Genomic DNA, 24,742 nt, shown 5'->3' on the forward strand with positions numbered 1-24,742 from the left:
CAAAACAAGTTTATAATCCTTTTAATTCTCTAAACTTTCCTTCGACCTCAAGGAAAAGCATATCATCTCATAAAGTAATATCCATCTTTTATTTATTTATAATTTCTCTTAAAAAAAAACAGTCTACAAAATTTCCATTGTTTAATTTTCTTCAACATTAATTTTTTGTTCTCCTATTTTTCATACTTTAATAAATATAAAAGAGAACAAAAAAGTTTTAGAAAAGCTAAAGCTTTAAAAATAAAGAAAACAGTATCATGTAACTTTTTGTTTGGATTATAAAATTTAGGGACAATAAAGATGGTTTTAGAATCAATCAATTAAAGAAGAAATAATCTATTATTATTACATTTGTGTCTATTTAATACTTTTTTGGGGATGTGTTATTATTGTGTTTTTATCTAAAAACTATATCACTTTTCTAAAAGAAAAATAAAGAGAGAAGTAACAATGTTTTGTTTTGTTTTTTAACTTTCTAACTGAACCATAATTCTAATTAACAATTACTAATTACTATGTCAAGCATTGGTGATTTGATTCCTCTTGTCCTAAAAAGTTATGCATGTCCATTTAATTTCATATTTTAATGCATCTATTTGTTTATAGATTATAATATCATTTTCATCATTAATATCTTAAACAAAACTAGTTTATGTTTAGTTTATATATTCTAATAGTTAAATTCTAATCTATATATCTTCGATAATTGTGAAACTAATCGTCAATAATATATGGTTAATTGTTCAGTTTTAATTTATACATTTTCGATAAGTCTTAACTAGTTTTGTTTTCTTAATGTAGTATGTTGATTCTTGTACTTTAAAACTTGTTCCACTTTTATCAACTCAATTTTAGTTTATATATTTTTAAAAAATCTTAAAATTTGTTGTAGTTTTTCTTTTGGAAACTTTTAAAAATAGTTGATTTTACAAAATATTTACAACCTATAGCAAATTTAATCGCTGATAGTTATTGATATGCTATAGTGATAAAATCTAAAATTTTGGTATAATTTGTAAATATTTTAATTTATTTCGTTGTTTTAAAACATATATATATATATTTTTTATGATGAAGTATGATATCTGCATTACATATCATTGTATTTGTATTACATGAAAATTGTTATGATCCCTTTAATCAATTTCGGTAAAAAACTAACTTTAATAAGGTAAAGTGAAGATTTATCGAAATTATGAAGTATAGAGATTAAAATTAAACAAACTTTAAAGTATGAAGATTATTATTATTTTCTTAAATGGCAAATATATATATACTTTAAATAAAATAAATTGAAGAGAGATTTGGTTGACGTGAAACGCATGTGATGAATAGAGAATTTGATGGGTGAATCTTTCTGATTCTATATGCATCGATGTGATGGCCAAAGAGACAACTTAATTTCTATAGAAAATGCAAAATCACTTTATATAATAATCACATATTCAATAATGCGCACAGATTTGATTCCCTTACATTATATATGATTATGGATAACCTCAATCAACCATTTTTCAATCACATTTAAAGAGTATGAAATTTTGTTTGTGAGAATCAAGTAGAGTTTTATGAAACAATTACCCATACTTTATCAAAATAATTGAACAAGTTTGTGTATTTTATCATTTGTTCAATAGGATAAATATTTGGTTTATATTTGACAAATTTGTATAAAAATAAAGTAAGAAATAGATAAAAATAATGGAAAAGTATTAGCAAAGCAAGTATAATTGGACAACGTATGAAGGTACGTGTTTCAAATTACTAGTGAAGAAAAAAACAATGAAAGAAATGTGGTGGTGGGGATTAACGGGGGAGAGAAGCAAAGTAAAGGAATGGGATGGCAAAAAGAAGTTGAATTGGGGGAAAAGAAATAATAGAAAAATTTGAAAAATGACCATCAAAAGAACACACACAAATTATGAAGAAAGGAACGAATAATGGGTTTGATTTGGAAAACAAAAGATCTGGAAATTTTGAAAAAACTGGGGAAGTTGTTGGGAATGAAGTGTATGAATTGAAAGGAAAATTGGGGTTTAAACAACTTTTATTTTGGTACCACATAAAAGGAAAGAGAATTTGAACTTTTGACAGCACAAAACACGAAAGAAAATGTTGAGAAGGTGTATTTGTTGTGAGAAAGGAATGTAGAACACTTTTGTTTTAATTATTTAGTTCATCCAAGTAATGATTAAATTCAACCGTGGCTACAAATGAACATTTGAAAGTAGTTCAAGCTCAAATTAAAATAATTGGAAGATTATGGATACTAAAATAGAAATTTAATGAAAGAAAAAGAAGAAGTCGTTTCACACAAAGTAGAAGACGTTTCTTTCAATAGAAACGTTGAAACAAGAACGATCTACCCGTAGACCGTAGATTGATACTTTTCTTCCCATTGAAACGTTAATCATTTGAAAGAAACCTCCATTTTTTTTAGTGGGAATGTTCATGTTTGAGCTGTAAACGATATTTTTACATATATATAAAACCACCGTAGCTTAGCTACTGAAAATGATCAATTTTTTTGACGAAGTTCCACTAATCCCAATGCCCCACGTTGTGCTGCCTTCAAAAGCAATCGATCAACAAACTCCCATATTGTCAAGGTAATTAGAAAAATCTTGCTGCCGCTTCATCTACCCATACCCATCTTATCTTCTTGCTTCCGGCTTTATTACAGTGAGAGTGAGCGGTAAAAAGGGGGAACAGAGATGGCGACGGGCAGCTACTATGGTGGGTTTGATTAAGAAATTTCAACACACTTGTGCGTTCGTTAATTTGGTGCTTACCCAGTTGATTTTGCATCAGTTTTTTTTCTTACATGGAGGGTTTAGAATGGTAACGATTCACTTATGAACTTCAATTCTGCAACTGTCTCCCTGTCCCACGTTAATGAAAGCAATCGCCATTATTTTTTCTTTTTAAATCTGGGATTTTTTTAAAAAATTTTTTAGTGGAGGTAGTTGAACCGGCACGGAGTTGAAGCTCTCTGTATGAAGGAAGAATTTCTGAGTGGATTTAGCGATTATAGTTCCTTGTTTTTGGTAAGATTTTTATATTTAGTCGAAACCCATTTGGATTGTTTACTGTTTGCTTTGTTTCTTGCGAATGTTTTTCTTGTTTTGTGGCGTTTTCTTCTTCTTCTTCTTCTTTGTTTAAACTACTGGACTTGCGGTGGGTTTTGTAGCTTCAGTTTTCATGGCGGAAAGTTTAGAAGAGGTCTACCTCCATGGCGATCTCGACCTTAAAATCATTGCCGCCGTTCATTTGCCTAACATGGACATTGTATCTGAGCATCTTCGTCGTTGCTTCACAGCCTGTGGTACTGTTAACTACTCTGCCATTAAATCCGTCGCCACCAAGTCCCGTTCTGCTGACGGTGAGGAGAAAGCCCACCACAGCCGTGGAAAAATTATCACCAGTGATCCATATGTTACCGTCCGGGTTCCTCAAGCCACCGTCGCTCGGACTCGGGTCATAAAAAATTCCCAGAATCCCCATTGGAACGAGCATTTCATTATCCCTCTTGCACAGAAGATGGCCGAGTTGGAATTTCAGGTGAAAGACGATGATGTCTTTGGGGCTGAAGTTATGGGGACGGTCAAAATCCCTGCTCAGGACATTGCTTCCGGTAAGATAATTAGTGGGTGGTATACGGTGATTGGCTCAAATGGCAAGCCACCGAAGCCCGACACTGCACTTCGAATCGAAATGAAGTTCACCTCAGTTGAAGAAAATCCGATATATCGACATGGCATTGCTGGAGATCCCGAGCATAGGGGCGTGCAGCACACTTATTTTCCTGTCAGGAAAGGGAGCTCCATGAGATTGTACCAAGATGCTCATGTGCCTGATGGGCTACTGCCGCAGATTGAATTGGATGAAGGGAATGTTTATAGACAAGAGAAATGTTGGGAGGATATCTGCTATGCTATATCAGAGGCTCATCATATGATTTATATCGTCGGTTGGTCCGTTTTTCATAAGGTGAAGCTGGTTAGAGAGCCAACCAGGCCGTTACCACGAGGTGGAGACTTGACTCTTGGTGAACTCCTGAAATACAAATCAGAAGAGGGTGTCAGAGTTCTGATGATGATTTGGGATGACAAGACTTCTCACGATAAGTTCTTCATCAACACGGTGAGATTTATGTACAACATATAGTTAAACGAATTCTAGTGAGGCTAGAGATATAATGATATTGCAGGAACTGCTTTGTAACTCTTTGTTATAAAAAAGACAATGTATAATTGGTCTAAAATGTAATCATCATCTGTTGCAGGAAGGATTGATGCAGACACATGACGAGGAAACCAGAAAATTTTTTAAACATTCTTCTGTGATCTGTGTGCTCTCACCTCGCTATCCGAGCGGCAAGCTAAGCTATGTGAAACAAAAGGTATTGGTGTGAGATGAGACATGAGGAGGCTATGAATTATGTTTATCTCTTAGTTAGAAACTTATGGCTGATGTCATTGCGATTATTCATTTTTTTTTTTTTTGCCTTTTCTTTCTAAAAAATGTCATGGGGTATTTGAGGCTATTGACTGGTTATTTTGGAGAGTCAAGTATTGCATAGAATGACTTGCTTTATGATGGACTATTTTATGATAGGAAGTTGTTAATGTAATGTTCTTGTCCAGGTTGTAGGAACTGTCTTCACACACCATCAAAAGTGTGTCCTTGTTGATACACAGGGATATGGTAATAATAGAAAGATAACTGCTTTTCTTGGAGGTCTTGATCTCTGCGATGGTCGTTATGATACACCTGAGCATCGATTGTTTCATGACCTTGACACAGTATTTAAGGATGATTTTCATAATCCTACAATTCCGGTGAGTAAACTTAAACAACAACTTTACTTTGATGAAGCAGTTAGAATTACTGAGTAATTTTTCTCCTTCAAACTTAATCACGTTTTCTCCATCTGGGTTGTTAAGAACTTGAGACAATTGTCTTTGTTTTTGGATGGAAAATACTAGCCTGGAGCCAAAGCACCAAGGCAACCATGGCATGATTTGCACTGTAGGCTTGATGGGCCAGCTGCTTATGACTTGCTTATAAACTTTGAGCAACGTTGGAACAGAGCTACAAGATGGACAGAGTTTGGACTACGGTGCAGGAGAATTACTCACTGGCATGATGCTTTAATAAAGATAGAGCGTATTTCGTGGATACTAAGCCCTCAAGTAATTCTCTTAGAAGACGGTTCGATAAAAGTTCCAGAAGATGACCCAAAAGTATATGTTTCAAAGGAAGAAGATCCTGAAAATTGGCATGTTCAGGTTGGAATTTTTACAATGCCTTGTTATAGGTTCTTTTATTGTGGTTGAAATCAATATGTTTGTTTTCTTTACACTAGTTACCGTTGTTGTTCTGGCTTCATTTCTTTGTTAAATCCTTCCTTTTCTTTCATTTCCTAGATATTTCGATCCATTGACTCTGGTTCAGTTAAAGGATTTCCAAAAGATGTCCATCTCGCCGAGTCACTGGTACAGTTTTTTCTCTCCCCATTTTAGATAGCAGATAGTTTTGGATCAAAATTGATGCTAATATGTTATGTGCTTGTGGCTGCAGAACCTTGTTTGTGCTAAAAACCTGGCTATTGAGAAAAGCATTGAAATGGCATATATCCAAGCTATCAGATCGGCGCAGCATTTTATTTATATCGAAAATCAGTACTTTATTGGATCATCATATGGATGGCCAGGATATAAAAATGCCGGTTAGTTTCTTCCAAGTTCTGTTGCTTCTACTTTTGGGAGTATGATCTTATTTGTGGAATATGATATTATATGGGTTTGAACCTATAATATTCTATTGAAACGCAAAATAGTAAGTGGCGTTTATTCATTTAGTATGTCAACATTACATGCCTGGTTTTCTCATCTTCGCGTGCTGATAATTCTTTTTTCCAAGAAAAGATACATGTTTATCTTATCCCTGATTCTCTGATACTGCTAACTGTCGTGTCTTATTGACTTAAATTCAATGACCAAAATATAAATCTGCCCAACTTTGCCCATTTACCTTTGCTGTCACATGCAAACTCATGGAGTTATATATCCACGACTCTATATTCATATTACGTATCTCTTGGTATATGACATGAGCAGGGGCTGATAATCTCATTCCCATGGAGTTGGCTCTTAAGATTGCGAGCAAAATAAGAGCCAAGGAAAGATTTGTTGTATATATCGTCATACCAATGTGGCCTGAGGGAGATCCAAACAGCGGTCCTATGCAAGAGATCCTTTATTGGCAGGTAAATGGCTATATGAAAAAGAATCTAGATAGTGAGAAATATTTTGAAATGTTGATAAAAAAAAATGGGTTTCTGCAGTAACCATCTCCGAATGCAACGGACTAGTAAGCTGGCTAAGAACCATTAGAATTGGGTTACAGGAGTTTTGGGTTTAAAAGTTTACATGGCAATGTGAATATTTGATAATAATAAACCATCCCTAGAATGTTTGGAACGTAATAAATGTTGAATGATATAGGCTTGGATTCATATTAACTGTCAGTTATTGAAAACTTAGTGAGTATCATCAGACGAGCTTTATAAGTGTGAGTTTATGACCATAGGTTATGTAGAGATTAACAAACACGTATTGTAGGATTGGTAAATTATGTACTAAATGTAGGCTTAGCCTTTTAATTTTAGGGAGCATGGACCTAATTCATGAGTCGAACAACCTGTAATATTGATGGAATATTTTATATTATACTTGATTATTGCAGGGACAAACAATGCAAATGATGTATGACATTGTTGCAAGTGAATTGAAGTCATCAGGGCAACCAGATTTGCACCCTCAAGACTTCCTAAATTTTTACTGCCTTGGAAAACGGGAGGAAATTCCTGAGAATGGGCCAACCACTGATGATCCAACGGTAATTTCTCAAAATAGATATCTGTGTTTACGAAAATTTATGTGGTTTAATGTTGAGTTTTACCCCTTCCTCCCAACTATTAGCCATTTCTGATAATTGGTACAGGAGTTGGTTCTCATCTGGTTGTGACTGCAAGTTTCACATTGATCAAGTCTTTTGATAGCTTCCAAGGAGTCTAAATTTATTCACACTATAGAACTTCCCTAATAATGCAATTAAGTTCTTAATCTAAGTCTACTCGTTGAAGTAAAGGCTTAAACACACTGGCATTTAATCAAAGATTAAAAGATTAAAAGCATTAGGCATAAGTAGTAAAGCCAATCAAGTCATTAAATCATAAAATCCAATGGCTAAATCAATCCCTAAGACAATGTGATTTAGCCAACTATATTCGTACAATGATCACAAATGTTTAGAATAACATCCACAACTAAATTAGAAAAACAAAAGATTCAGAAAATAAATTGAATCTGGTGTGACATCTCTCATGCCCGGTGTAATCTCCACGATCTAAGCTTTTGAAATTGTAGCTTTCAAAACAGTCTTAGCATCTCAAGTTGTGTTTTGGTGTGATTTCCTGTAGATCCTCCCTCCAAACGGTGCTATCTGTAAAAGTTCCCCTAATTTTCCTTAGCCACCAATGTGTTTATGTTTTCCCTCAGTTTCTTTCAATAGCATAGCATCTCGATACTGCTCCCTCGGCCAAAATGGCTTTGTTTGCTGCAGTGTGATATTTTCTTCCAGATTCTTCCATTCTCGATCAACTTATCTCATTTTTCTCAAAGAAAACTCGTGACAACTCCATTCAGCTCCAAAGCACAATTTCTATAAAACAACAATTTGTATGCTTTAAATTGTCCAATTTAGTATCAAAACTAGCAATTATTAGCCAAGAAATAGCCCACTTTTGTATGCTATCAGTATAGCAGTTGGTCCTCATCTTGTTGTGATGTTAAGTTTCATAACCACGAGATCCATTAATTCTCAGATGTTAATTTTTCCGTATCGTTACATCATATGAACTCATTTTCAATTTTAACTTCAGAAACTCTTTCAGAAGCTGGAATGTGATTTACTTCATTTGAAAATGGATTATGAAAAATGTAAAATATTGGTTAGGAGTCTTAGGACCCTCAAATGTTTTTTCATATTTAGCATCAAGACCATATTTTCCACAAGTCAGCCGCCTTGTGCGGTGGAGAGGGGTGGGGCAGTAAGCAGATGTATTTGTATGTTCAGTTTGTTACCTAATGGAGTATCGGTACTTTTAAAAAAAATTTAAGAGATCAAGGCTGTTCATCTTTCAAAAAGCAAAAATTGTTTTTTTGTTGTTGTCAGTTTTGTTTGAAATCTGTATAAATTTCTACTATGGAAATTCTCAGATTTATTCTGTGCTGTTAAATATATAGAAGTTCTGCTGTAAGCTAATGTTGGTCATAACCTTTATTCTATGTTTCAGGCATGTAATTCACTAAAAAATCGACGGTTTATGATTTACGTGCATGCCAAGGGGATGATAGTAGATGATGAATATGTAATTATTGGGTCTGCAAATATAAACCAAAGATCTATGGCTGGAACAAAGGACACGGAGATAGCCACAGGCGCATATCAGCCGCATCATACTTGGGTGAAGAAAAAGAAGCACCCACACGGTCAGGTTAGGCCCTCTTCATCTTTCCTAAATCAAGAATTCATATGGAAACAAAGCATATTGCTCATGATCGGTATAACTTAGCATTACACCAACATCAATTTGTTACCTGGGATATTATCCCTTTCTGTGAATTTTTTTTTTGATCATGGTTGAGTCATTCACGAAAACAACTATATTTTGTTGGATGCGCTTGCATATGGATACATTTACATATACGTATAGCATTTATTAGTTCTTGCTGTACAGATTTATGGATACAGAATGTCGTTGTGGAGCGAGCATCTTGGAATGCTAAATCCATGTTTTGAGGAGCCAGAAAATTTGGACTGTGTCAGAAAAATCAATGGGATTGCTGAGGATAACTGGAACAGATTCGCAGACAATGAATTCCGGACATTGCAAGGCCACCTTCTCAGGTATCCGGTGCTCGTGGACAATGATGGGAAAATCAACCCTCTGCCGGGACATGAAAACTTCCCTGATGTAGGGGGGAAGATAATAGGTTCTCATTCAGCTGCAATTCCTGATGTTTTGACCACATAGTGTCTCATTCTTGTAACATCAATGGTTCCTTTTTGCAAGTTTGGTGTCAGGCTCTGTAAATTTCATGCCAAACCAAGATAGCTGCCACTGGTAGAATAAACCCTCTTGACCCGGAGTCGAACCAGGCCGATGGGAAAGAGAGTTTATCACATACTAGAGTCATTGGTCAGTAGGCAAGTTCTACTGTCCAAAAATAATTAACATTACATAGTTTTTGCTTTAGTTAGGGTGGATTTTCTTCCTTATTCATTTATGCTTGTATGTATTTTACATGGAGTTGAACTGTGAATGTGAGTAGAAGGTTGTTGTGGTATATCATTCATATTCCTTCAAATAAAGTTTGAATTTGTTGTTCGATTGTATGTATCTGTTTGAGAATGAGAGCAATTCTTCCATTGTTTACACTGGAATCAACGATGACTCACAACTCTTTTAGCTTAATATGTGAGTATCAATTTAAGAAGTGTGATTTTCATATAGATTTAAATTATATTCATGTTAGGAAAAAAAAAGTGACCCCAACTTCTTGTCCATTTGTATTTCAATTTTATGGAATTAATTCAGTCCATTTGTACTTCAATTTTATCGAACTAATTCAAACTTACACAACGCAATGCTAATTTAAGCTCAAATTTAAAAATGATATTTATAATTTTAATCCTCTTTAATTAAAATAATCTCCTATTCATTTCATTGATATGAAAATTAACAACATTTTAAAGAAAAACGGTGGATTATTAGATAGATGGCCTAAAAAGATTGTGCCAAAATAGTATTGACTTGGTTTAAGGTTCAAGTTCTTGCCCATTTCCAACAATTATTTTTCTTTTATTTTTCTCTTGTTCTATTATTCTCTCTAAATATTCTCCCTCCCTCTCGTATTCATTTTGTTTACATTCTTTCTTTGTATTGCATATTTGACAACTCCAAGTCTCCAAAACACTATTTGTTCACTTCAAATATAATGGATGGAATGGGCAAAGTGCTCGTTGATCCCAAATGAATTAAAAAGAGAGGAAAAGAGCGTGGAAGTGAGTAAGACTAAGGTAAGAAGGAGAGCAAGAGCCAACGAGCGACTTTGAGTCGTATCATTTAAAGTGAGATAGAACTAGAACAAAAAAAGTAAAACGAAATAGATTTAGAACAAGAACAAGAAAGTGAGTTAGAATTAGACCTAAAGTTAGCTAGCAATAAATAAGTAATCGAATAAAAGGTGACCAAGCAAGAAAAATGTTAAAAAGTTTTATTTTGAAAAACCAATCAATTTTATTTTATCCAAACAAAAATTTAAGTCATAAGTGTAGAAACTGTAGAGAGTAGTGTTTAAAGATGAAAAATACTTGAATGCAACCCTACAACACCCATTTAAATTAAATGAAAAGCATCTTTATTTTTCAATAAAAAGTTATCACTTTTATTTTTCAACATTTTTTTCAACTGAAAAATCTATTTCTTTATATAATGATTATTTACCTAGAATTCTATTTTCTTATTTAATAATTTTTTATCGAGAATCTACTTTCAAAGAGTTCTTTAAATTAAAAAAAAAATATCAAATCGATCAAGATTAACTTCGAAAAAAACAAAACTTCTAGTGGTTCCAAGATACACCTCAACCAGAGAATAGAAACAGTGTGACAGAGATTTTGAACTAAAATAGCACTAATTGCTTAATAACTAAGACTATAATAACTAACTTTATTTCTCTCTAGAAGTCAAACATAGCCCGCGATATAATAACTAAGACTATAATAATATATAAACGGTTATAATTTCTAAACTATTATAGATAGTCTAAAACGCCCCCGTTTCGAGTTTTTCATGAGGACGTGGAGCGAGAGTGCACAAAAGTATAGCATGCACGTAATGTACCGGATAATTATTAAAACACAATACGGAAAAGTTGTTTCTCACGAAGCCATAAAGTTTCTCAGCTGGGGGTCGCACAATTCACGACGGCGAGATTTCGACTGCTGAGGCTCGTGGAGAGGTCGTCTTCAGAAACCCTAAAAACTCTTCTCTGCATCTGTACTGTTCTTCAGCTTTTTCTGGCCGCCGTTTTTGTTTTGATCTCATTCTGAAAAAAATGGTAAATCTCTTCTTTTTTTTTTTTTCTTTTTCTTTTTCATTTCTGTTCATCTTTCTTCGGTTTCCGTTGTTTTTATTTGATCGATGAAAGGTTTAATAATCGAACGCTTCTGATTCTGTGCAGGCCGATGTTCATCGCAAAAGGTGAGCTTATGAAATGCTTTGTTGAGATTATTTACTTCTTACGGTTGACGATCTTGGGGTTTTTTGACCTAGGGCACAGAGATGATTTGTGTTGCAGCATTTTTTGTCTCTTCTAGCGTTTAACTTTTGAGTTACCTTTATGAGATTTCGATTAACTAGATTTTAACTCTTCCATTGAAGAAATAATTAGTCCACGAGCTGTGAACATCTTTAGGATGAATCTTATTTCATTCATTTGAGTGGTCTGCTACTAGGTTAAAGGGTCGAGCATTTTCTTGATATACAATTCGTAATTTTGTTTTTTTTAGGGTAGTAGTTGGTGGTTGTGATTTTTTTTCTTTCTGGAATGCTATTTTCTTCTTCCAGTCTTGATGTTTGTTGATCTCTTGAAAATCATTTTGGTAGTATATCATCTTTCCTTAAGAAGTCCTATTAGGTAGTACATAAGAAATCAATTTCATTGCAACTATGATTTATATTGATGGAGTTTGAGAGTTTTGGATATTATAATTTTGAGGTTCTTATAGGGTTTTGAATTGGGTCGAGAGCCATGTCAAAGAACTTTGGTCAGTTGAACTTGTACCCATAGTTGTAATTTGAAAATTTGAGCTTGGAATAATTTTTGGTGATTGAACTTTCCTTGTTATATTAGTTTTCTTTTTCCATTTTGAACATATTAATTTGTTGGAGTAACTGGCTGTTTTTGTATTTACACCTTAATGATTAATGATTACCGAAAGATGGGTGAATGAGATAATGTGTTTGCCATAATATATGACATGGCAGTTTAAACATTTATAACATTCAATTTTTTTAGAATATTAGTAATTGTAATGTCTGTAGATTCTTGGCGTTAGTAATACTTATGGTTACAAGTAACACAGGTACTCTCGATCTCCTTCTCCCTGGAAAGCTCCTTCAAGATCAAGATCAAGATCCAGATCACGATCGAGACCCAGGTCCAGGTCCAGATCATGGTCAAGGCCAAGATCCCCAAGTCGTGGAAGGTTGGTTTTGATTGTTTTTTATTACTTGGATCAATTGAAAGTATAAACTACTTTTACGTCTGAACTTTGGTATCTTATAACCCTTTTCTTATGGTACATGTTTCTGATTCAGATCAAGGTCCAGAAGTCGTGGGAGGTCAGTTTCTCTAGCTGGAACCCTGGACAAATAATAATGAACACCCTGTCTCAGTGCTTAATTGGGTCTATTCGTGTTTCTTTTCACAGACTGTTTTTGTTTTGATTATCCTTGTTAACATGTTTACCTTCTTCCAGGGAGCATGCCAACAACCCTGGGAATACGCTTTATGTCACTGGTCTATCTACAAGAGTCACTGAAAGAGACCTTGAGGAGCATTTTTCCAAGGAGGGCAAGGTTAGCTTCTGCATCCTAATTACTTGCAGTTAATTGGATGATCGTGTGAGAGATCCATAGTTTGTCCATGGTCTGAAAACAACTGTTACAGCATAAAACAAGATTGTAATATCTAAAAATGTGTAAAAAGTATTTATTGACTTCAAGAAACATTAAAATGGAATTTGGATTAGACACCAAATGGCCTAAAGTTATAGTGTTGTCAACTTTTTTTTTTTTTTTGGTTGTAATGCTTAAGTTTTGCAGGTAGCTTCTTGTTTCCTTGTGGTTGAGCCTCGAACACGGATTTCTCGTGGTTTTGCATTTGTTACGATGGACAATGTAGATGATGCTAATCGGTGTGTTAAGCATCTCAACCAGTCAATTCTAGAAGGTCGATATATAACTGTGGAGAAGGTACTGTGATTGTTCTGATGTGGATATTATTCTAGAATTTCGGTCGTTTTCTTTTTTTCTCTTAACTTGGAGGTTTTCTGGTTATATTCAGAACAAGTTTGTGTCAGCTATGTTGGCAGCAATCAAAGATGATGAGTTCATCCATGTCAACTTTAGTGAAACAGCTTGGTCAATGACAAGCTTAAACAACAGATTTCAAATGCGCCTGATCAACTAAACATATCAACTATATTGCCCAACAACTTTTCTTCATCAGCATTCACTTTCAACACAACTAACCAACGGACATTATCAAGAACTTTCTAATCAGGCTTTTATGGTATTTCATGCCTAGCATTCATTGGACACTAGTCAATTTTTCCCAACTCCTGATATCAAGTGCATCCTTTTTTGGTGGCCACTTTCCTCCCATGAATATTTCTTATGAATGGTTCTTTGCCAACAATTTCAAAACTAGTTTTTGCATATAGCGCTCACCTGGAAAACTATACCAACGATAATAACCTCTTCTAATTTAAGATTGGACTAGGACCTAGGTTAATAAAAGAAATGAGATGACACAATTTTTGTCTTTCAGTCACGGAGGAAACGGCCAAGAACTCCAACGCCAGGACACTATTTGGGTTTGAAAAGCACTAGAGACTCTGGTAAGCTCAACCGTAAACATATCTTATGCATTGTAATTTCTCAAACATTACCTGTTACATTTGTTGCTTCTTGTATTAGGCTATCGTGGCGGCGATCGAGGTAGTAGTAGGTATCGTGGTGGTGGTGGCTCCTTCCGTGAAGACTATGGGTATCGTCGGTCTCCAAGACGCTCACCATATCGAGGGGCTCGTGAATACTCCCCTAGACACTCCCCCCCTTATGGTGGGGGAAGATCAAGAAGGGATCACTCAAGGTCGCCGCCACCTTACTCTCCTCCTTACGGCGGTAGCCCGGATAGGAGGTATCCTCGTGGCTCTAGGTGAGGGTGAGGGTGAGGCCCCTTTTAATGTACTTCAATGGTTGCTGTTAGTTAAGGACCAAGGTGGATGGTTGTGTGTCCTCAGAATCTCTGTCTCATAGTTGTAAGCAGTCCCAACTGGCCGAGTGGTCATCATCCTATGCTTTTTTAGTTCGGTGTTCTGACTTTGTTCTAGTAAACAATATTGTTACAAATATTGGTATGTGTCTTGTGAATCTTAATTTTCGCTTTTATCACCGTGGTTTATTAGACAATATGGTAAATTAGTTTTTTCCTCTTACCATTTAAAGGCAATTTTATAATGCTTTATATTTTTTAATATATTAAAGAAGTATTATGGGGTCATCATGAAAATAGTTCCAAGTAATTTTAGATTTGTTTTCTTTATGATAGTTGTTGGGCATCAATTATTGCTGTTATTGTTTTTCTTACAAGAACCATTTATAATTCGTCGTCGCTATTAAAATATTGTTGGTCTGTTAATATGAACTCTACTAAACTTTGTATTGATGCAAGTTATTCTACGATTTAGAAAGCTTTCATTTTTAATTTTTTAGAAACATCAGTTGATCTATAGGTGATATGAAATCTTAAGGTTTTTAGGAATTATTATTTCAAATGTTAATATTTCAGTTTTTCTTGCATAATGGTTGAATTCCTATGCAAAGAAAAATAAATTGTTGCTTTAGATATAGTATAAACTTGGTACATCACTATCCAATAAAGTATCATTTATGTGACTTTTTAAGTTAAAATTATTTCATGATCTTTTCTTTTAATTATGACATTAATATCTCATTGAAAAAAAAGTAGAAAACACAACTCAATATTGTAGGATTGCATTTCATCATCTTAAAACCACATCTTTATTTATATATATTTGTTCTTGATAATTATGATTGAGTAGTAATTTTACGAAATATATTTGTTTGTGATAATTATGATGAGTAGTAATTTTATGAACAACTTTTATAAAAAATAAAAAGCATAAATAGATAGACATTTATTATTTCATTGTTGTAAATTTTGCAGTAATTTTAAAAATAATAATGAAATATATAACATATTCTTATAAATTTTGCTATTTTTATAATTTTTTAAAAATATTACTATATACTTTGATTATTTTTATTTTGAATATAATGGTTATTTTTTTTTCTTTTTAAAGATTTTTGTATATACGTATGTTCTTCTAAGCGAACAAATATATGGGCGTATAGCCCAATCGTATAAAGAAATCTCTTCCGTTTTCACATCAGTGGGACAGTCCACATCGGAAGTTAAACGGAGCAACCATGTCACTCGGTGCTTCTCTGAATATTCCCGTCGCTAAACTCTTCTTCCTCTCGAATTCGCCGCCTTTTCTTCTCAATTCCAACAAGCTTTCTTTCAATTCTCTTCTCAGAACTCCAAAAGGAGTCTCTTCCGTTTCCTCTTCTTCCAACTCTTCTTACTCTCTCCAACCAGATGAGTTAGAAGACTTCGTCATCGGCGATTGTGTTATTTTTGAAGATGACGTGTTCGACGACCCATATGTGTCGGATGATTCGAGTGTGGATAATTCCATTCCGAGCACAGCGAAGTCTAAGCCCAAGAGCGCTGTTGTTGAGATTAACCCCGAAAATCTGGTGCCAGATGAGTGGAAAGAAGTGCAAGCGGAGATTAACATCACGAAGAAAGAGAGGCGGAAGATTGCTCAGGAAATGGAGTTTGGTTCTCGAGTTGAGAAGAAGAAGAAAGGGCTTGTTCCTTTGAGGAGTGTGAATTTGGAGGAATATTTATCGTATAAGGAGGCGAAGATGGCACAATTGAAGCCACTTGTTCTTGATAATCCGACTAGTTTTCCGGCCACGGAGGAAGTTAATGGGGCGGAGGATGCTATGAGCAGGTCGAGCGAGCGTGTGGCGCCAAAAAATCCCAAGTGGGCGGTTTATGGTAGGGGGCTGGAGGATGTTTCTGAGTTCTTTAATAGTGGACAATACCAGCCTGCTGATAGAAAATCTGAAGGTATATTCCATGTTCATGTTTTGATCATTCGAGTTGTCATCATTTAGATTTTGTGTATGCTTGACTGACTCTGTGAATATTAGAAGGATTATCTTGTTAGTGTTTTTGTTGTTATCCATTTGTATTCTGTACTTCAGTATCCTCTGTGAATTGCTCTGTTATGCTTCCATGGACAGGACCTCGCAAGTTATTTTCAAAAGAGGAAAAGGCTATGCTGAATAAAAGGGTGCCTGATCTTGCTTCTGCTCGTTCTGTAAGACTTTTTATGACCATTGTATTTTAAGGTTGTGCTGATTCTTTGATATACTTCAAATTTATCAGTATCCTTGATTTGGGTATTGAAATTATATTTAGGATATGTGGTTGCCTCTACATACTCTTGTCGGGTCTGGAGAATTTTACCTTGTGGATGAACTACTAAAAAACAATGTTGATATCAATGGTGTGGATAAGGTAGGGAATACATCTATGTTAATATAACATCTAATCAATTTACAGTTATTATTTCATCATTCCTCAGTCATTTTGGTTTGTATTTGTTTCAGGTTGGTTTCACGGCTCTTCACAGAGCTATAGTTGCAAAAAAGCAAGCCATAACTAATTATCTTTTAAGAGAAAGTGCCAATCCTTTTGTTCGAGATAAGGTTAGCTGAAGTTTTAAACACACCCCTTAAAGTTGTTTCTCACTTACGTGGTTGACTAGCTTCACTTCAGAGAATGGTGTTGATCTTTGAGAAGGATAAACTTTCATTTTATATTCAGAATTTAAACCAATAATTGACGTTATGCATGAGTTGTTGCTGCTTATTTGAATTCCTATAGAGATGTAGTTGTACATTGAAATTTCAGAAACTGAGTCTTCAAGCTACATATATTTTGATCCTTAAAAACAAAGAATATATGGCCTCCATGGCTTGTTTTTGTCACAGCTCATTACTGTCGTGTTTTTCTTTCACCTCATTCAAACATTTGATGTCAATAACACCTGTCTGAAGTCAATTTTAAGTTGCATTTTGTTTACTACTTTCTGAGTTGCAAACATCCAAGTAGTGTTGATAAATGTTTGCTTGTAGGGTTTATTCTTTTGTTGTTTTTTGAAACCTTTTCAAATCTTCTCTTATCTAGAAATTTCTACAAACTTTCTTAACAGGATGGCGCAACTTTGATGCATTACGCTGTCCAAACTGCTTCGAGTCAGGCGATTAAAACTCTTCTATTGTATAATGTTGATATAAACCTTCAGGATAAAGTAGGTTTATGCTTCTCTAGTTCTCTTTATAGATGATCGGCCTCTTACCATTCAAAAGTTTAATTAACACTATTCTTATTATACTCTTTTCAGGATGGGTGGACACCATTGCATCTCGCTGTTCAGGCTCGTCGGACAGATGTAGTTAGGCTTTTATTAATTAAAGGAGCTGATAAGACGCTAAAAAATGCGGTAAATATCTTTAGTCAGGCTTATATATATATATCTTTCCGTTAACACAATATATTTTTGCTGATGATCTGTAGAAAGTAAAGCAGACATTATTTACTTTTAAATCGTCTGAGTTTAGTTTGACTATATAGATATGTTTAAATGCTCTTTAACATATATTTCACTCCACTGCATTTCTAGGAAGGTTTGACCCCATTGGACATCTGCCTCTATTCTGGTCAAGACACAAAAACTTATGAACTAATAAAGCTGTTGAAACAGCTTCCAAGACCAAGTAAACTGCCTTCATGACAGAGATGATGACTTGAACTAGCTTAGGCTCTGGAAGATCAATTATCGCCATGTTTCGTATGCCATAGTGGTCCAAGTTTTAAATCGAGTATGCTACTGGATTAACGCCAGCTTCTTTGCTAGATAATTCTATCAGAGCAAATAGTACTGTGAAAGTGACATCATTGGAACCGGGCTAGAAACATGTCTCTACACGAGCGTTCCAGTCGGACTTGGAGCAAATGCATCTATGACAATATCTAATTAATGATTATGCATGCGAAGTCCCACGAGTATCTTATTCATTTTTCTTTTTATGTTGAAAGTTGTAATAACCCTTTCCCTTTGTTTTGTATCTGTTGTAATTAAACAAGATTTTGAAGTCATGTTTTATTGACTTAAGTTATGAACTTAATTGATGAACTCAAAGAGCATTAGCTTTCTTATTGATGACATCCCTTCACAAGCATGAGGAGATACAAAATATATTGAAGTAAGGAAAGTGCTTGAAAATTTCTCTGATTGTAACTAGGTGGAGAATAATTCGTTTTTTTATATTGTAACTTTCATTACATGAACAATGAATACAGTTATTCTTTTCCTGTTGGTGAGGTATATTTACAGAAATGCTGCCCAAGACTCTCAAGCCGGAGTGACTGCAGCAGCAGCAAGAATTACTGCAAAATCTGGTTCTCCTAATCCCACCTGCATAACGAAGGAAACCTAGGCGTGTGTGGAAGACGAAATGAAGATGGCATCTTTTCACCGTCACCCCACAACGCGTAGGGTTCTTCTCCATGGGCTGCATCATCACCAATCTCCAGGTCCTCTTCGTTCATCCTTAAGTTAACAATATGGCTAATCAGGTAACATATAATGCTGGTAAATATGGCATTCCAGAGGGTAATAAACACTGCTCCTGCGAACTGTATGCCGATTTGTTTGAGGCCGTCTTTGAGCTTTTTATCAGAGATGGCATACAGGAAGCCTGGTCCGTATAGGGAATCTGGATACATCATTCTCAGAAGGCTGGGTTTGGCAAAGAAGCCTGTGAGAAGTCCGCCCATGGAACCAGCCACCGCGTGCGTGTGGAAGACCCCCAGAGTATCATCAACACACTGAAGGAATGCCAATCTCCTATGCAGCACCATCATGGTGTACCATGGAACCAAACCGGCAAGAACGCCCATCACCACAGCTGCAATAGTGTCCACGAGCCCTATTATTCATGTAAACCATAGACCATGGATTGATTTAGATTCTTCAGGTAAGGGAAAATTAGCAGTTATGTTTTTGTAGGATGGATGAAAGGACTAACCTGCCCCAGGAGTGATGCAAACAAGGCCAGTGATGATCCCTTGAACTGCACCAATCACAGAGCTTTTCTTGTATACTATGATGTCCATTGAAACCCAGATCAAGAGACTTGTTGCGGTGCAAACATGCGTGTTCAAAATGGCCAGCGATGTAATACGACCTGCTGCAAATGGAGCTCCTCCATTGAATCCAGTCCAACCCAGCCAAAGAAACCCTGCACCCCCAACCATGTGCAGTATGTTGTTTGGTGGGAAGTTCTGCCTGTCATGGGAGTGCCGTGGCCCAACCTGCAGGCATGGTCACCAGATCAGTAGCTATTGTTACTACCAAAGATATGGAGAAAGTAAAAACTTGTTTTGCAGGTTACTTACCCAGTAAGCAGCAGTGAATCCAGCAACCCCAGAAGAAAGATGAATGACGTAGCCGCCGGCGTAGTCAATGAGGTACTTTTGAATAAATCCATCTCCCCATATACAAAATGCCCCCACAGTATAACAAAGAGTAAGCCACATTGGAACAAAAAGCATCCATGCACCAAAATTCATCCTTCCCAGCAAGGACCCGGCAAGCAACACAACAGTAATGGCAGCGAAAGCAAACTGGAAAAACACGTAGTCAGCCATCGGAAAACAGCCTTGTGTAGACTTTGAAAGAAGGTAGGATTCAGACAGAGCTAGGCCGGGCTTACCAACGATCCCGAACAATCGTTTGCCGAATGCCATACGATGTGCCCACAAAACCCAACAGACAAGCACTGCTGCAAAGCCATAGAGGGCCATGAAGGCAGAGTTGACAGCCCATTTTTTCTTCACCATGCTGCCATAGAGAATGACCAGCCCGGGAACGGTTTGTAGACCGACCATGGTGGCTGCTGTGAGCTGCCATGCATTGTCAGCCTTGTTATTCCAAAAGGGAGATGTTTGTTCTGGATCAACGAAACCTGGCTGCAGCAAGCTGAAGTCTTGAATTGGACAGGAACTCATATGGTAGTAGGAATTCGATTATTAGATGGTAATACGAAAAGCTCTATTTTCCTTTGAAACCATGGTGGGAATGGAACATAAATATGATTCAGTTTTTGGCAGTTGGCTTTGGATATCCCATTGATATAATCTCCCTATTTTTGCTTCCCTTGTCCTGCTATTCCTAACATGTCCCACATTCATCAAAGAAATATGCAACTTTTCCTTAATAATATAACTTTATTTAGGTGTCTTCCATATTAATAAAATATTGAACTTTAATGTTTTGATGAACCAAGTTAAGTTTGGCTGAGAAAAATACATGTACATTATCCTTTAAAGCAGGATTAAATTTTAACCTACAATTTATTTATTAGTAAAAAAGAAAAAACAATTCATATTTGATCAAAATTAAATTTTATGAAACTTACAAAGATGTAATAGGATAGGATGGTGGAATAATGTCTAAACGTGCTGTCAAAATGGTCAAACTCTCTCATTTTAATCACATTTTTTAAAAAGAAAAGGTTAGAATTATATTTGATTCTTAGAACCTATAAAAACAATAAGATACTTTCACCCCAATCCATTTCTTTTCAACAAAGACTATTTGTACGTGTCAACCTTATCGATGAACAAAATTCAATTGGTTAAAAAGATTGAATATGAATTTAATTGATTAATAAAACATTTTTTATTCCTAAGTTTTGATCTAGTTCACAGATGATTTTTTAAGTTTCAAAATGTTACCATTTAATTGTCTACGCGTTAAAATACTTAAACATTTAGATTTTTACACTCCACCATAAGAATGATAACATTATAAAATTTAACCACGGTTCCAAAGATAAAAAATGTATCATAGTAAATTTCAAAAGAATTTTCTTTCTTTCTTTTTGATATATATATATATAATAAGAGTATGTTAGGCGTTGTGATCATTGGAGGTAACGTTAGAAGCCATATGAGACCATAATTTGATTGGCCTTGCTTTGTTTTCTTCGTACTATTTTATTAATCCTTTCATATTCTAATCTTTTTTTTTTGCTAACCTTTACTTTTCTTCCTATTTTAAAATTCTAAAATCCTTCCAATGTGTTATTTATTACAACATATAATATTTTAAATTGTTTGAATAGAATCTTCATTCGTCTCTCAAGACAAATCAAACTAATATTATATTGAATCCAAATTAAATTAATAATAATAAAAAAGAAGCATTTGGACATAAAAATGATTTACATATAAATTAAAGTAATAATAGAATTCTTAAACTTTGTTCTTCAATATGGTATTTTAAAAAAATTAATAATAGAAAACAAAAAAAAAAAGAAGTAAAATTCACAAACTATTTATATTTCATAAGAAAAAATGGGTACGATTTTTATATTAAACATAAATTTTATTATCTTAAATCATTATTCTATATTAATAAATATATAACCTTTACATTTTTTAATTATAACAACAAATTTCTTATATTGTCATTGTTTTCAAGAATAATTAGATAATTTAACAAAGGTACAAACTTAAATATACTCAAAAGAGGAATCCAGCTAAGGAATGAACATGTGTAGAATAATATCTTCTAAAAAATACTCTAAATATACCAATGTTGTCAATTCATTTATTCATCGTCTATCGAATATTTACAAAAAAAAAATTATGCTCTCTCTTAAAAATGGGAAACATTAGCCTTACAACTCTTGGAGAGTCATTGGAGCCTAAGAAGATGTAGTTGGTACCTTTGAAATTGTTTCTTATAGAAGAACACAATAATAAAAATATTTTGCAAAGTGTAATTATTTAATTCTCTTTGAAAGCTCCATATTTATTTTTCTCATTGTCATATTGTTAATGTACACATTTAAGGTGGCCTTGTAATTGTCATGACGTCACTAAGTCATTTGTAAATTACACGTCATTATATCTCAATTTGAAGATCTTGTACACGTGTCATTACACATTTAATCATGCTTTTCATCTCTTTCAATCTAAACTATTAAAAATCCTAGTCAAACTTTTTTAAAATTATTTTTTAGTTTTCAAAAACTACTTTGGATTTTGAAAGTACTTATGAAAACACTTCCAATTTTTACTGAATGAAGGATATAAGGTAAATATGTCTATACTCTCTGACTTTTTTACTAAGAAATATATTAAGCCATAACATGAAAATTTTCAAATACTCACGAAAATAAAAATTTACATTTATTGAGATTTACACGATCGGTCGATGAAAAGACCTTTGAACATTATGATAGTTTCTATACCAAAGAAGAAAAAAACTGAGACCATGGAAAGATTTTCTCTAAGTACAATTCTTTTTTATCACTAATTGAAGTTTGTTTTGAGCATTTGAGGGAGGTTTTATTGAATGGTTGTGAAAGAGATTATTGGTGTCGGTAACTGTACACTTGAAAGCATATGAAGCTTGGAAGTAATGATTTAGAATTCCATAGGCAGTCCATTGCGAGACCAAGCTTCATATCCACCTGCTATGTCCGTTACATAGTTGTATCCCTATACCAAAATCACTTTTTGTTCTCAGTAAATTCATTCATGATTCTACAAAAATCACTTTGTAAAGTGGAATTAAATTATTAGAGAGAGATAAAAAAGCAGAAGACTTACGGAAGCAAGAAGATCGGCAGCAGCCATAAGAGACCGCTTTCCACTTAGGCATCCCTAATCCGATTGATCAAACCCATCAGATTCATATTCAAATTCAAAACCATACATTGCTATAAAACCATTGTATACTTACAACAATAATTTCATCATCTTTTCTAAAATAAATCGCCACTTCCGCTAAGAAATGTGGATTCCTTGTCATTCCTATAACAAATTTAATTACTTAATAAAAAATTAACCAAATAAATTATGATCTTAATTATTTGTTTTCAAAATTCAAACATTTTATAATTTACCTGAACCTACTCTGTACATGTACGGTATGTTAATGGCGCCCGGGGCATGGCCAACGCTGTACTCTTCCGGGGTTCTAACGTCTAAGTATCGCTGCCCGGCTTGAAGAAGCTCCAGAGCTACACGAACTGGCACCGACGTCGGAACTGCTGTCGCTTCTAGCTCTTCTCTTAGAACAGCATTCCGACTACAATAGGGGTTGCATGCAGTAAAGATTAGATTAGATTACTTGATAAAATCTTACACTTTAATTAATAATAATATTTTGGGACGATATTTAATTTGATTATTTACCTGGTGCTCCAATGTTTATAGCTGATGGCAGAGTCTCTGCGGCGGCGCTGCAGAGAACCGGTGATCATCGGCAACAACCTCCCTCTGACAACAAAAACAGCTTTACCTTATTAATTAAATTGCCAATAGATTAGAAAAGGGATTACATTACAACCACATATTTTAAAACTTTTTTTTATATGCTTAATTAGAGTAAAAAACAAACAGATGGGTTCATCTTGAGATACGAGCATCCAGTGATATTAAAAAACTAAACCCAATAAAACAAAAAGCTGCAGAAGTGGAAGAACAACAACTCAACTTAAAAGGAAATGAAGTTGGAGAGATATACCTTGAAGTGAGATTATTGGTGTTGGGAAGGAGGAGATGAGAAGTGGAAGAAGCAATGGAAGAGGATGAAGAAGTGAGAGACGACATGGCCAAACAAAAGAAATGAAGAATTAAGTGAAGAAAGTTGTGGCTTTGAGAGAAAGAAGAAGAAGGGGGAAGGAGATATATAGTAACAACAATAATGGAGTAGTCTGAGGGATAGATATGGAGTATGAGAGATGATGAGTGTGAATGAATGATTAGGGGAGTGATGGGAATGCCACGCCATTTATGGAGAGGTGAGGCCTGAGGGGATTAAATTTTTGAGTGGATAAGTTTAAAGAGAGTACACATTAAAGAGAGTAGTCAGCCATGACCAATCAAGCTCTGTTTCAATCCCTAACTTCTCAGTCCTCCTTCTCATCACAATAATCTACCTACCATTCAATAGCTACACCAAAATTACCTTTTCTTTTCATTTAAATTCAGTGCACATTATTAGAGGAAGGGTACATTTTCATGGGGTTATTAATATTGGTCAATATTGGGGTATAGAAAGAGAGGGAGATTGGTCAATTTAGAGAAATAGTGGATTAGTTTTTTGCACACAAATCAAGACCTCCAGTGGCTCCTATTATCCACACGTGGTTGGCGCACCCCTTCCCACACGTCCTCCCTTTGGATATTTCTCTCAACTCCCTATTTATTTATACTCCTTTTTATTATTATTTCATTATATAATATGGCCAATATTTTTTTATATAGAATTTTCAATTTTTCAAATAATAATATATATAATTTTAAAAAATTTCCCACTGATTTTTTTATTTGAAAATTGATTTAATTTTATACTTCACGACATTATTTGTCAACACCTCACCCATATGGTCCTTATCCTGATTTTATTTTCAGTTGATGGACAATGAAGTTTTGAATCTTTATAATAAATTTCTTTTATCTATTTAAAATGATTAATTTTATCATTAAAATATATATATATTATGAATAAAAAGTTTCAATAATAGAAATTGTCATTTTTTATTTTGAAGGTGACAATTTTTTAATATTGAAATTGTATCTTTAAAATTTTAATTTAAAAAGTTGAGCTAAATGGTCAAATTGGGTTAAATTGGAGT

General features: G+C 34.5%; 5 protein-coding genes across 8 annotated transcripts; 3 read left to right on the forward strand and 2 right to left on the reverse strand.

Annotated features, from left to right (window-relative positions):
• Positions 1-2,424: 2,424 nt before the first annotated feature.
• On the forward strand, positions 2,425-9,465 carry LOC101217251 (phospholipase D delta). 3 transcript variants are annotated; one of them, XM_004134792.3, is made up of 12 exons: positions 2,425-2,841; positions 2,958-3,047; positions 3,191-4,143; positions 4,286-4,402; positions 4,647-4,841; positions 4,989-5,291; positions 5,430-5,498; positions 5,584-5,731; positions 6,123-6,271; positions 6,751-6,903; positions 8,363-8,563; positions 8,807-9,465. In XM_004134792.3, exons 3-12 carry the CDS (start codon positions 3,202-3,204, stop codon positions 9,101-9,103), a joined length of 2,574 nt encoding a protein of 857 aa, XP_004134840.1. In that variant the 5' UTR covers positions 2,425-2,841; positions 2,958-3,047; positions 3,191-3,201; the 3' UTR covers positions 9,104-9,465. The 3 variants fall into 3 exon arrangements, with proteins under 3 accessions (XP_004134840.1, XP_031743116.1, XP_031743115.1); XM_031887256.1 differs by having other exon boundaries at positions 2,425-2,609; positions 2,684-3,047; XM_031887255.1 differs by having other exon boundaries at positions 2,425-3,047.
• Positions 9,466-11,019: 1,554 nt separating this feature from the next.
• Positions 11,020-14,423, forward strand: LOC101217009 (serine/arginine-rich splicing factor SR45a). The gene is made up of 8 exons (XM_031887258.1): positions 11,020-11,192; positions 11,316-11,335; positions 12,220-12,342; positions 12,455-12,478; positions 12,616-12,715; positions 12,962-13,111; positions 13,689-13,758; positions 13,838-14,423. Exons 1-8 carry the CDS (start codon positions 11,190-11,192, stop codon positions 14,080-14,082), a joined length of 735 nt encoding a protein of 244 aa, XP_031743118.1. The 5' UTR covers positions 11,020-11,189; the 3' UTR covers positions 14,083-14,423.
• An 854-nt stretch (positions 14,424-15,277) lies between these two features.
• On the forward strand, positions 15,278-18,225 carry LOC116404547 (ankyrin repeat domain-containing protein, chloroplastic). Its single transcript, XM_031887257.1, has 7 exons — positions 15,278-16,085; positions 16,262-16,338; positions 16,440-16,538; positions 16,631-16,729; positions 17,236-17,334; positions 17,428-17,526; positions 17,707-18,225. Exons 1-7 carry the CDS (start codon positions 15,374-15,376, stop codon positions 17,815-17,817), a joined length of 1,296 nt encoding a protein of 431 aa, XP_031743117.1. The 5' UTR covers positions 15,278-15,373; the 3' UTR covers positions 17,818-18,225.
• LOC101218977 (ammonium transporter 3 member 3) lies at positions 18,093-20,297 on the reverse strand. The gene is made up of 3 exons (XM_004134964.3): positions 19,485-20,297; positions 19,115-19,400; positions 18,093-19,015 (listed from the first exon to the last, which is right to left on the reverse strand). Exons 1-3 carry the CDS (start codon positions 20,094-20,096, stop codon positions 18,492-18,494), a joined length of 1,422 nt encoding a protein of 473 aa, XP_004135012.1. The 5' UTR covers positions 20,097-20,297; the 3' UTR covers positions 18,093-18,491.
• A 1,937-nt stretch (positions 20,298-22,234) lies between these two features.
• On the reverse strand, positions 22,235-23,886 carry OP1 (thiosulfate sulfurtransferase 16, chloroplastic). Of its 2 annotated transcripts, none has more exons than XM_004134790.3 (6): positions 23,629-23,886; positions 23,298-23,381; positions 23,006-23,190; positions 22,843-22,913; positions 22,710-22,763; positions 22,235-22,598 (listed from the first exon to the last, which is right to left on the reverse strand). In XM_004134790.3, the coding sequence occupies exons 1-6, from the start codon at positions 23,712-23,714 to the stop codon at positions 22,524-22,526; spliced, it is 555 nt and encodes a 184-aa protein (XP_004134838.1). In that variant the 5' UTR covers positions 23,715-23,886; the 3' UTR covers positions 22,235-22,523.
• Positions 23,887-24,742: the final 856 nt, after the last annotated feature.

The sequence above is a fragment of the Cucumis sativus genome, chromosome 6 (genome assembly GCF_000004075.3).
Source record: "Cucumis sativus cultivar 9930 chromosome 6, Cucumber_9930_V3, whole genome shotgun sequence".
Taxonomy (NCBI): domain Eukaryota; kingdom Viridiplantae; phylum Streptophyta; class Magnoliopsida; order Cucurbitales; family Cucurbitaceae; genus Cucumis; species Cucumis sativus.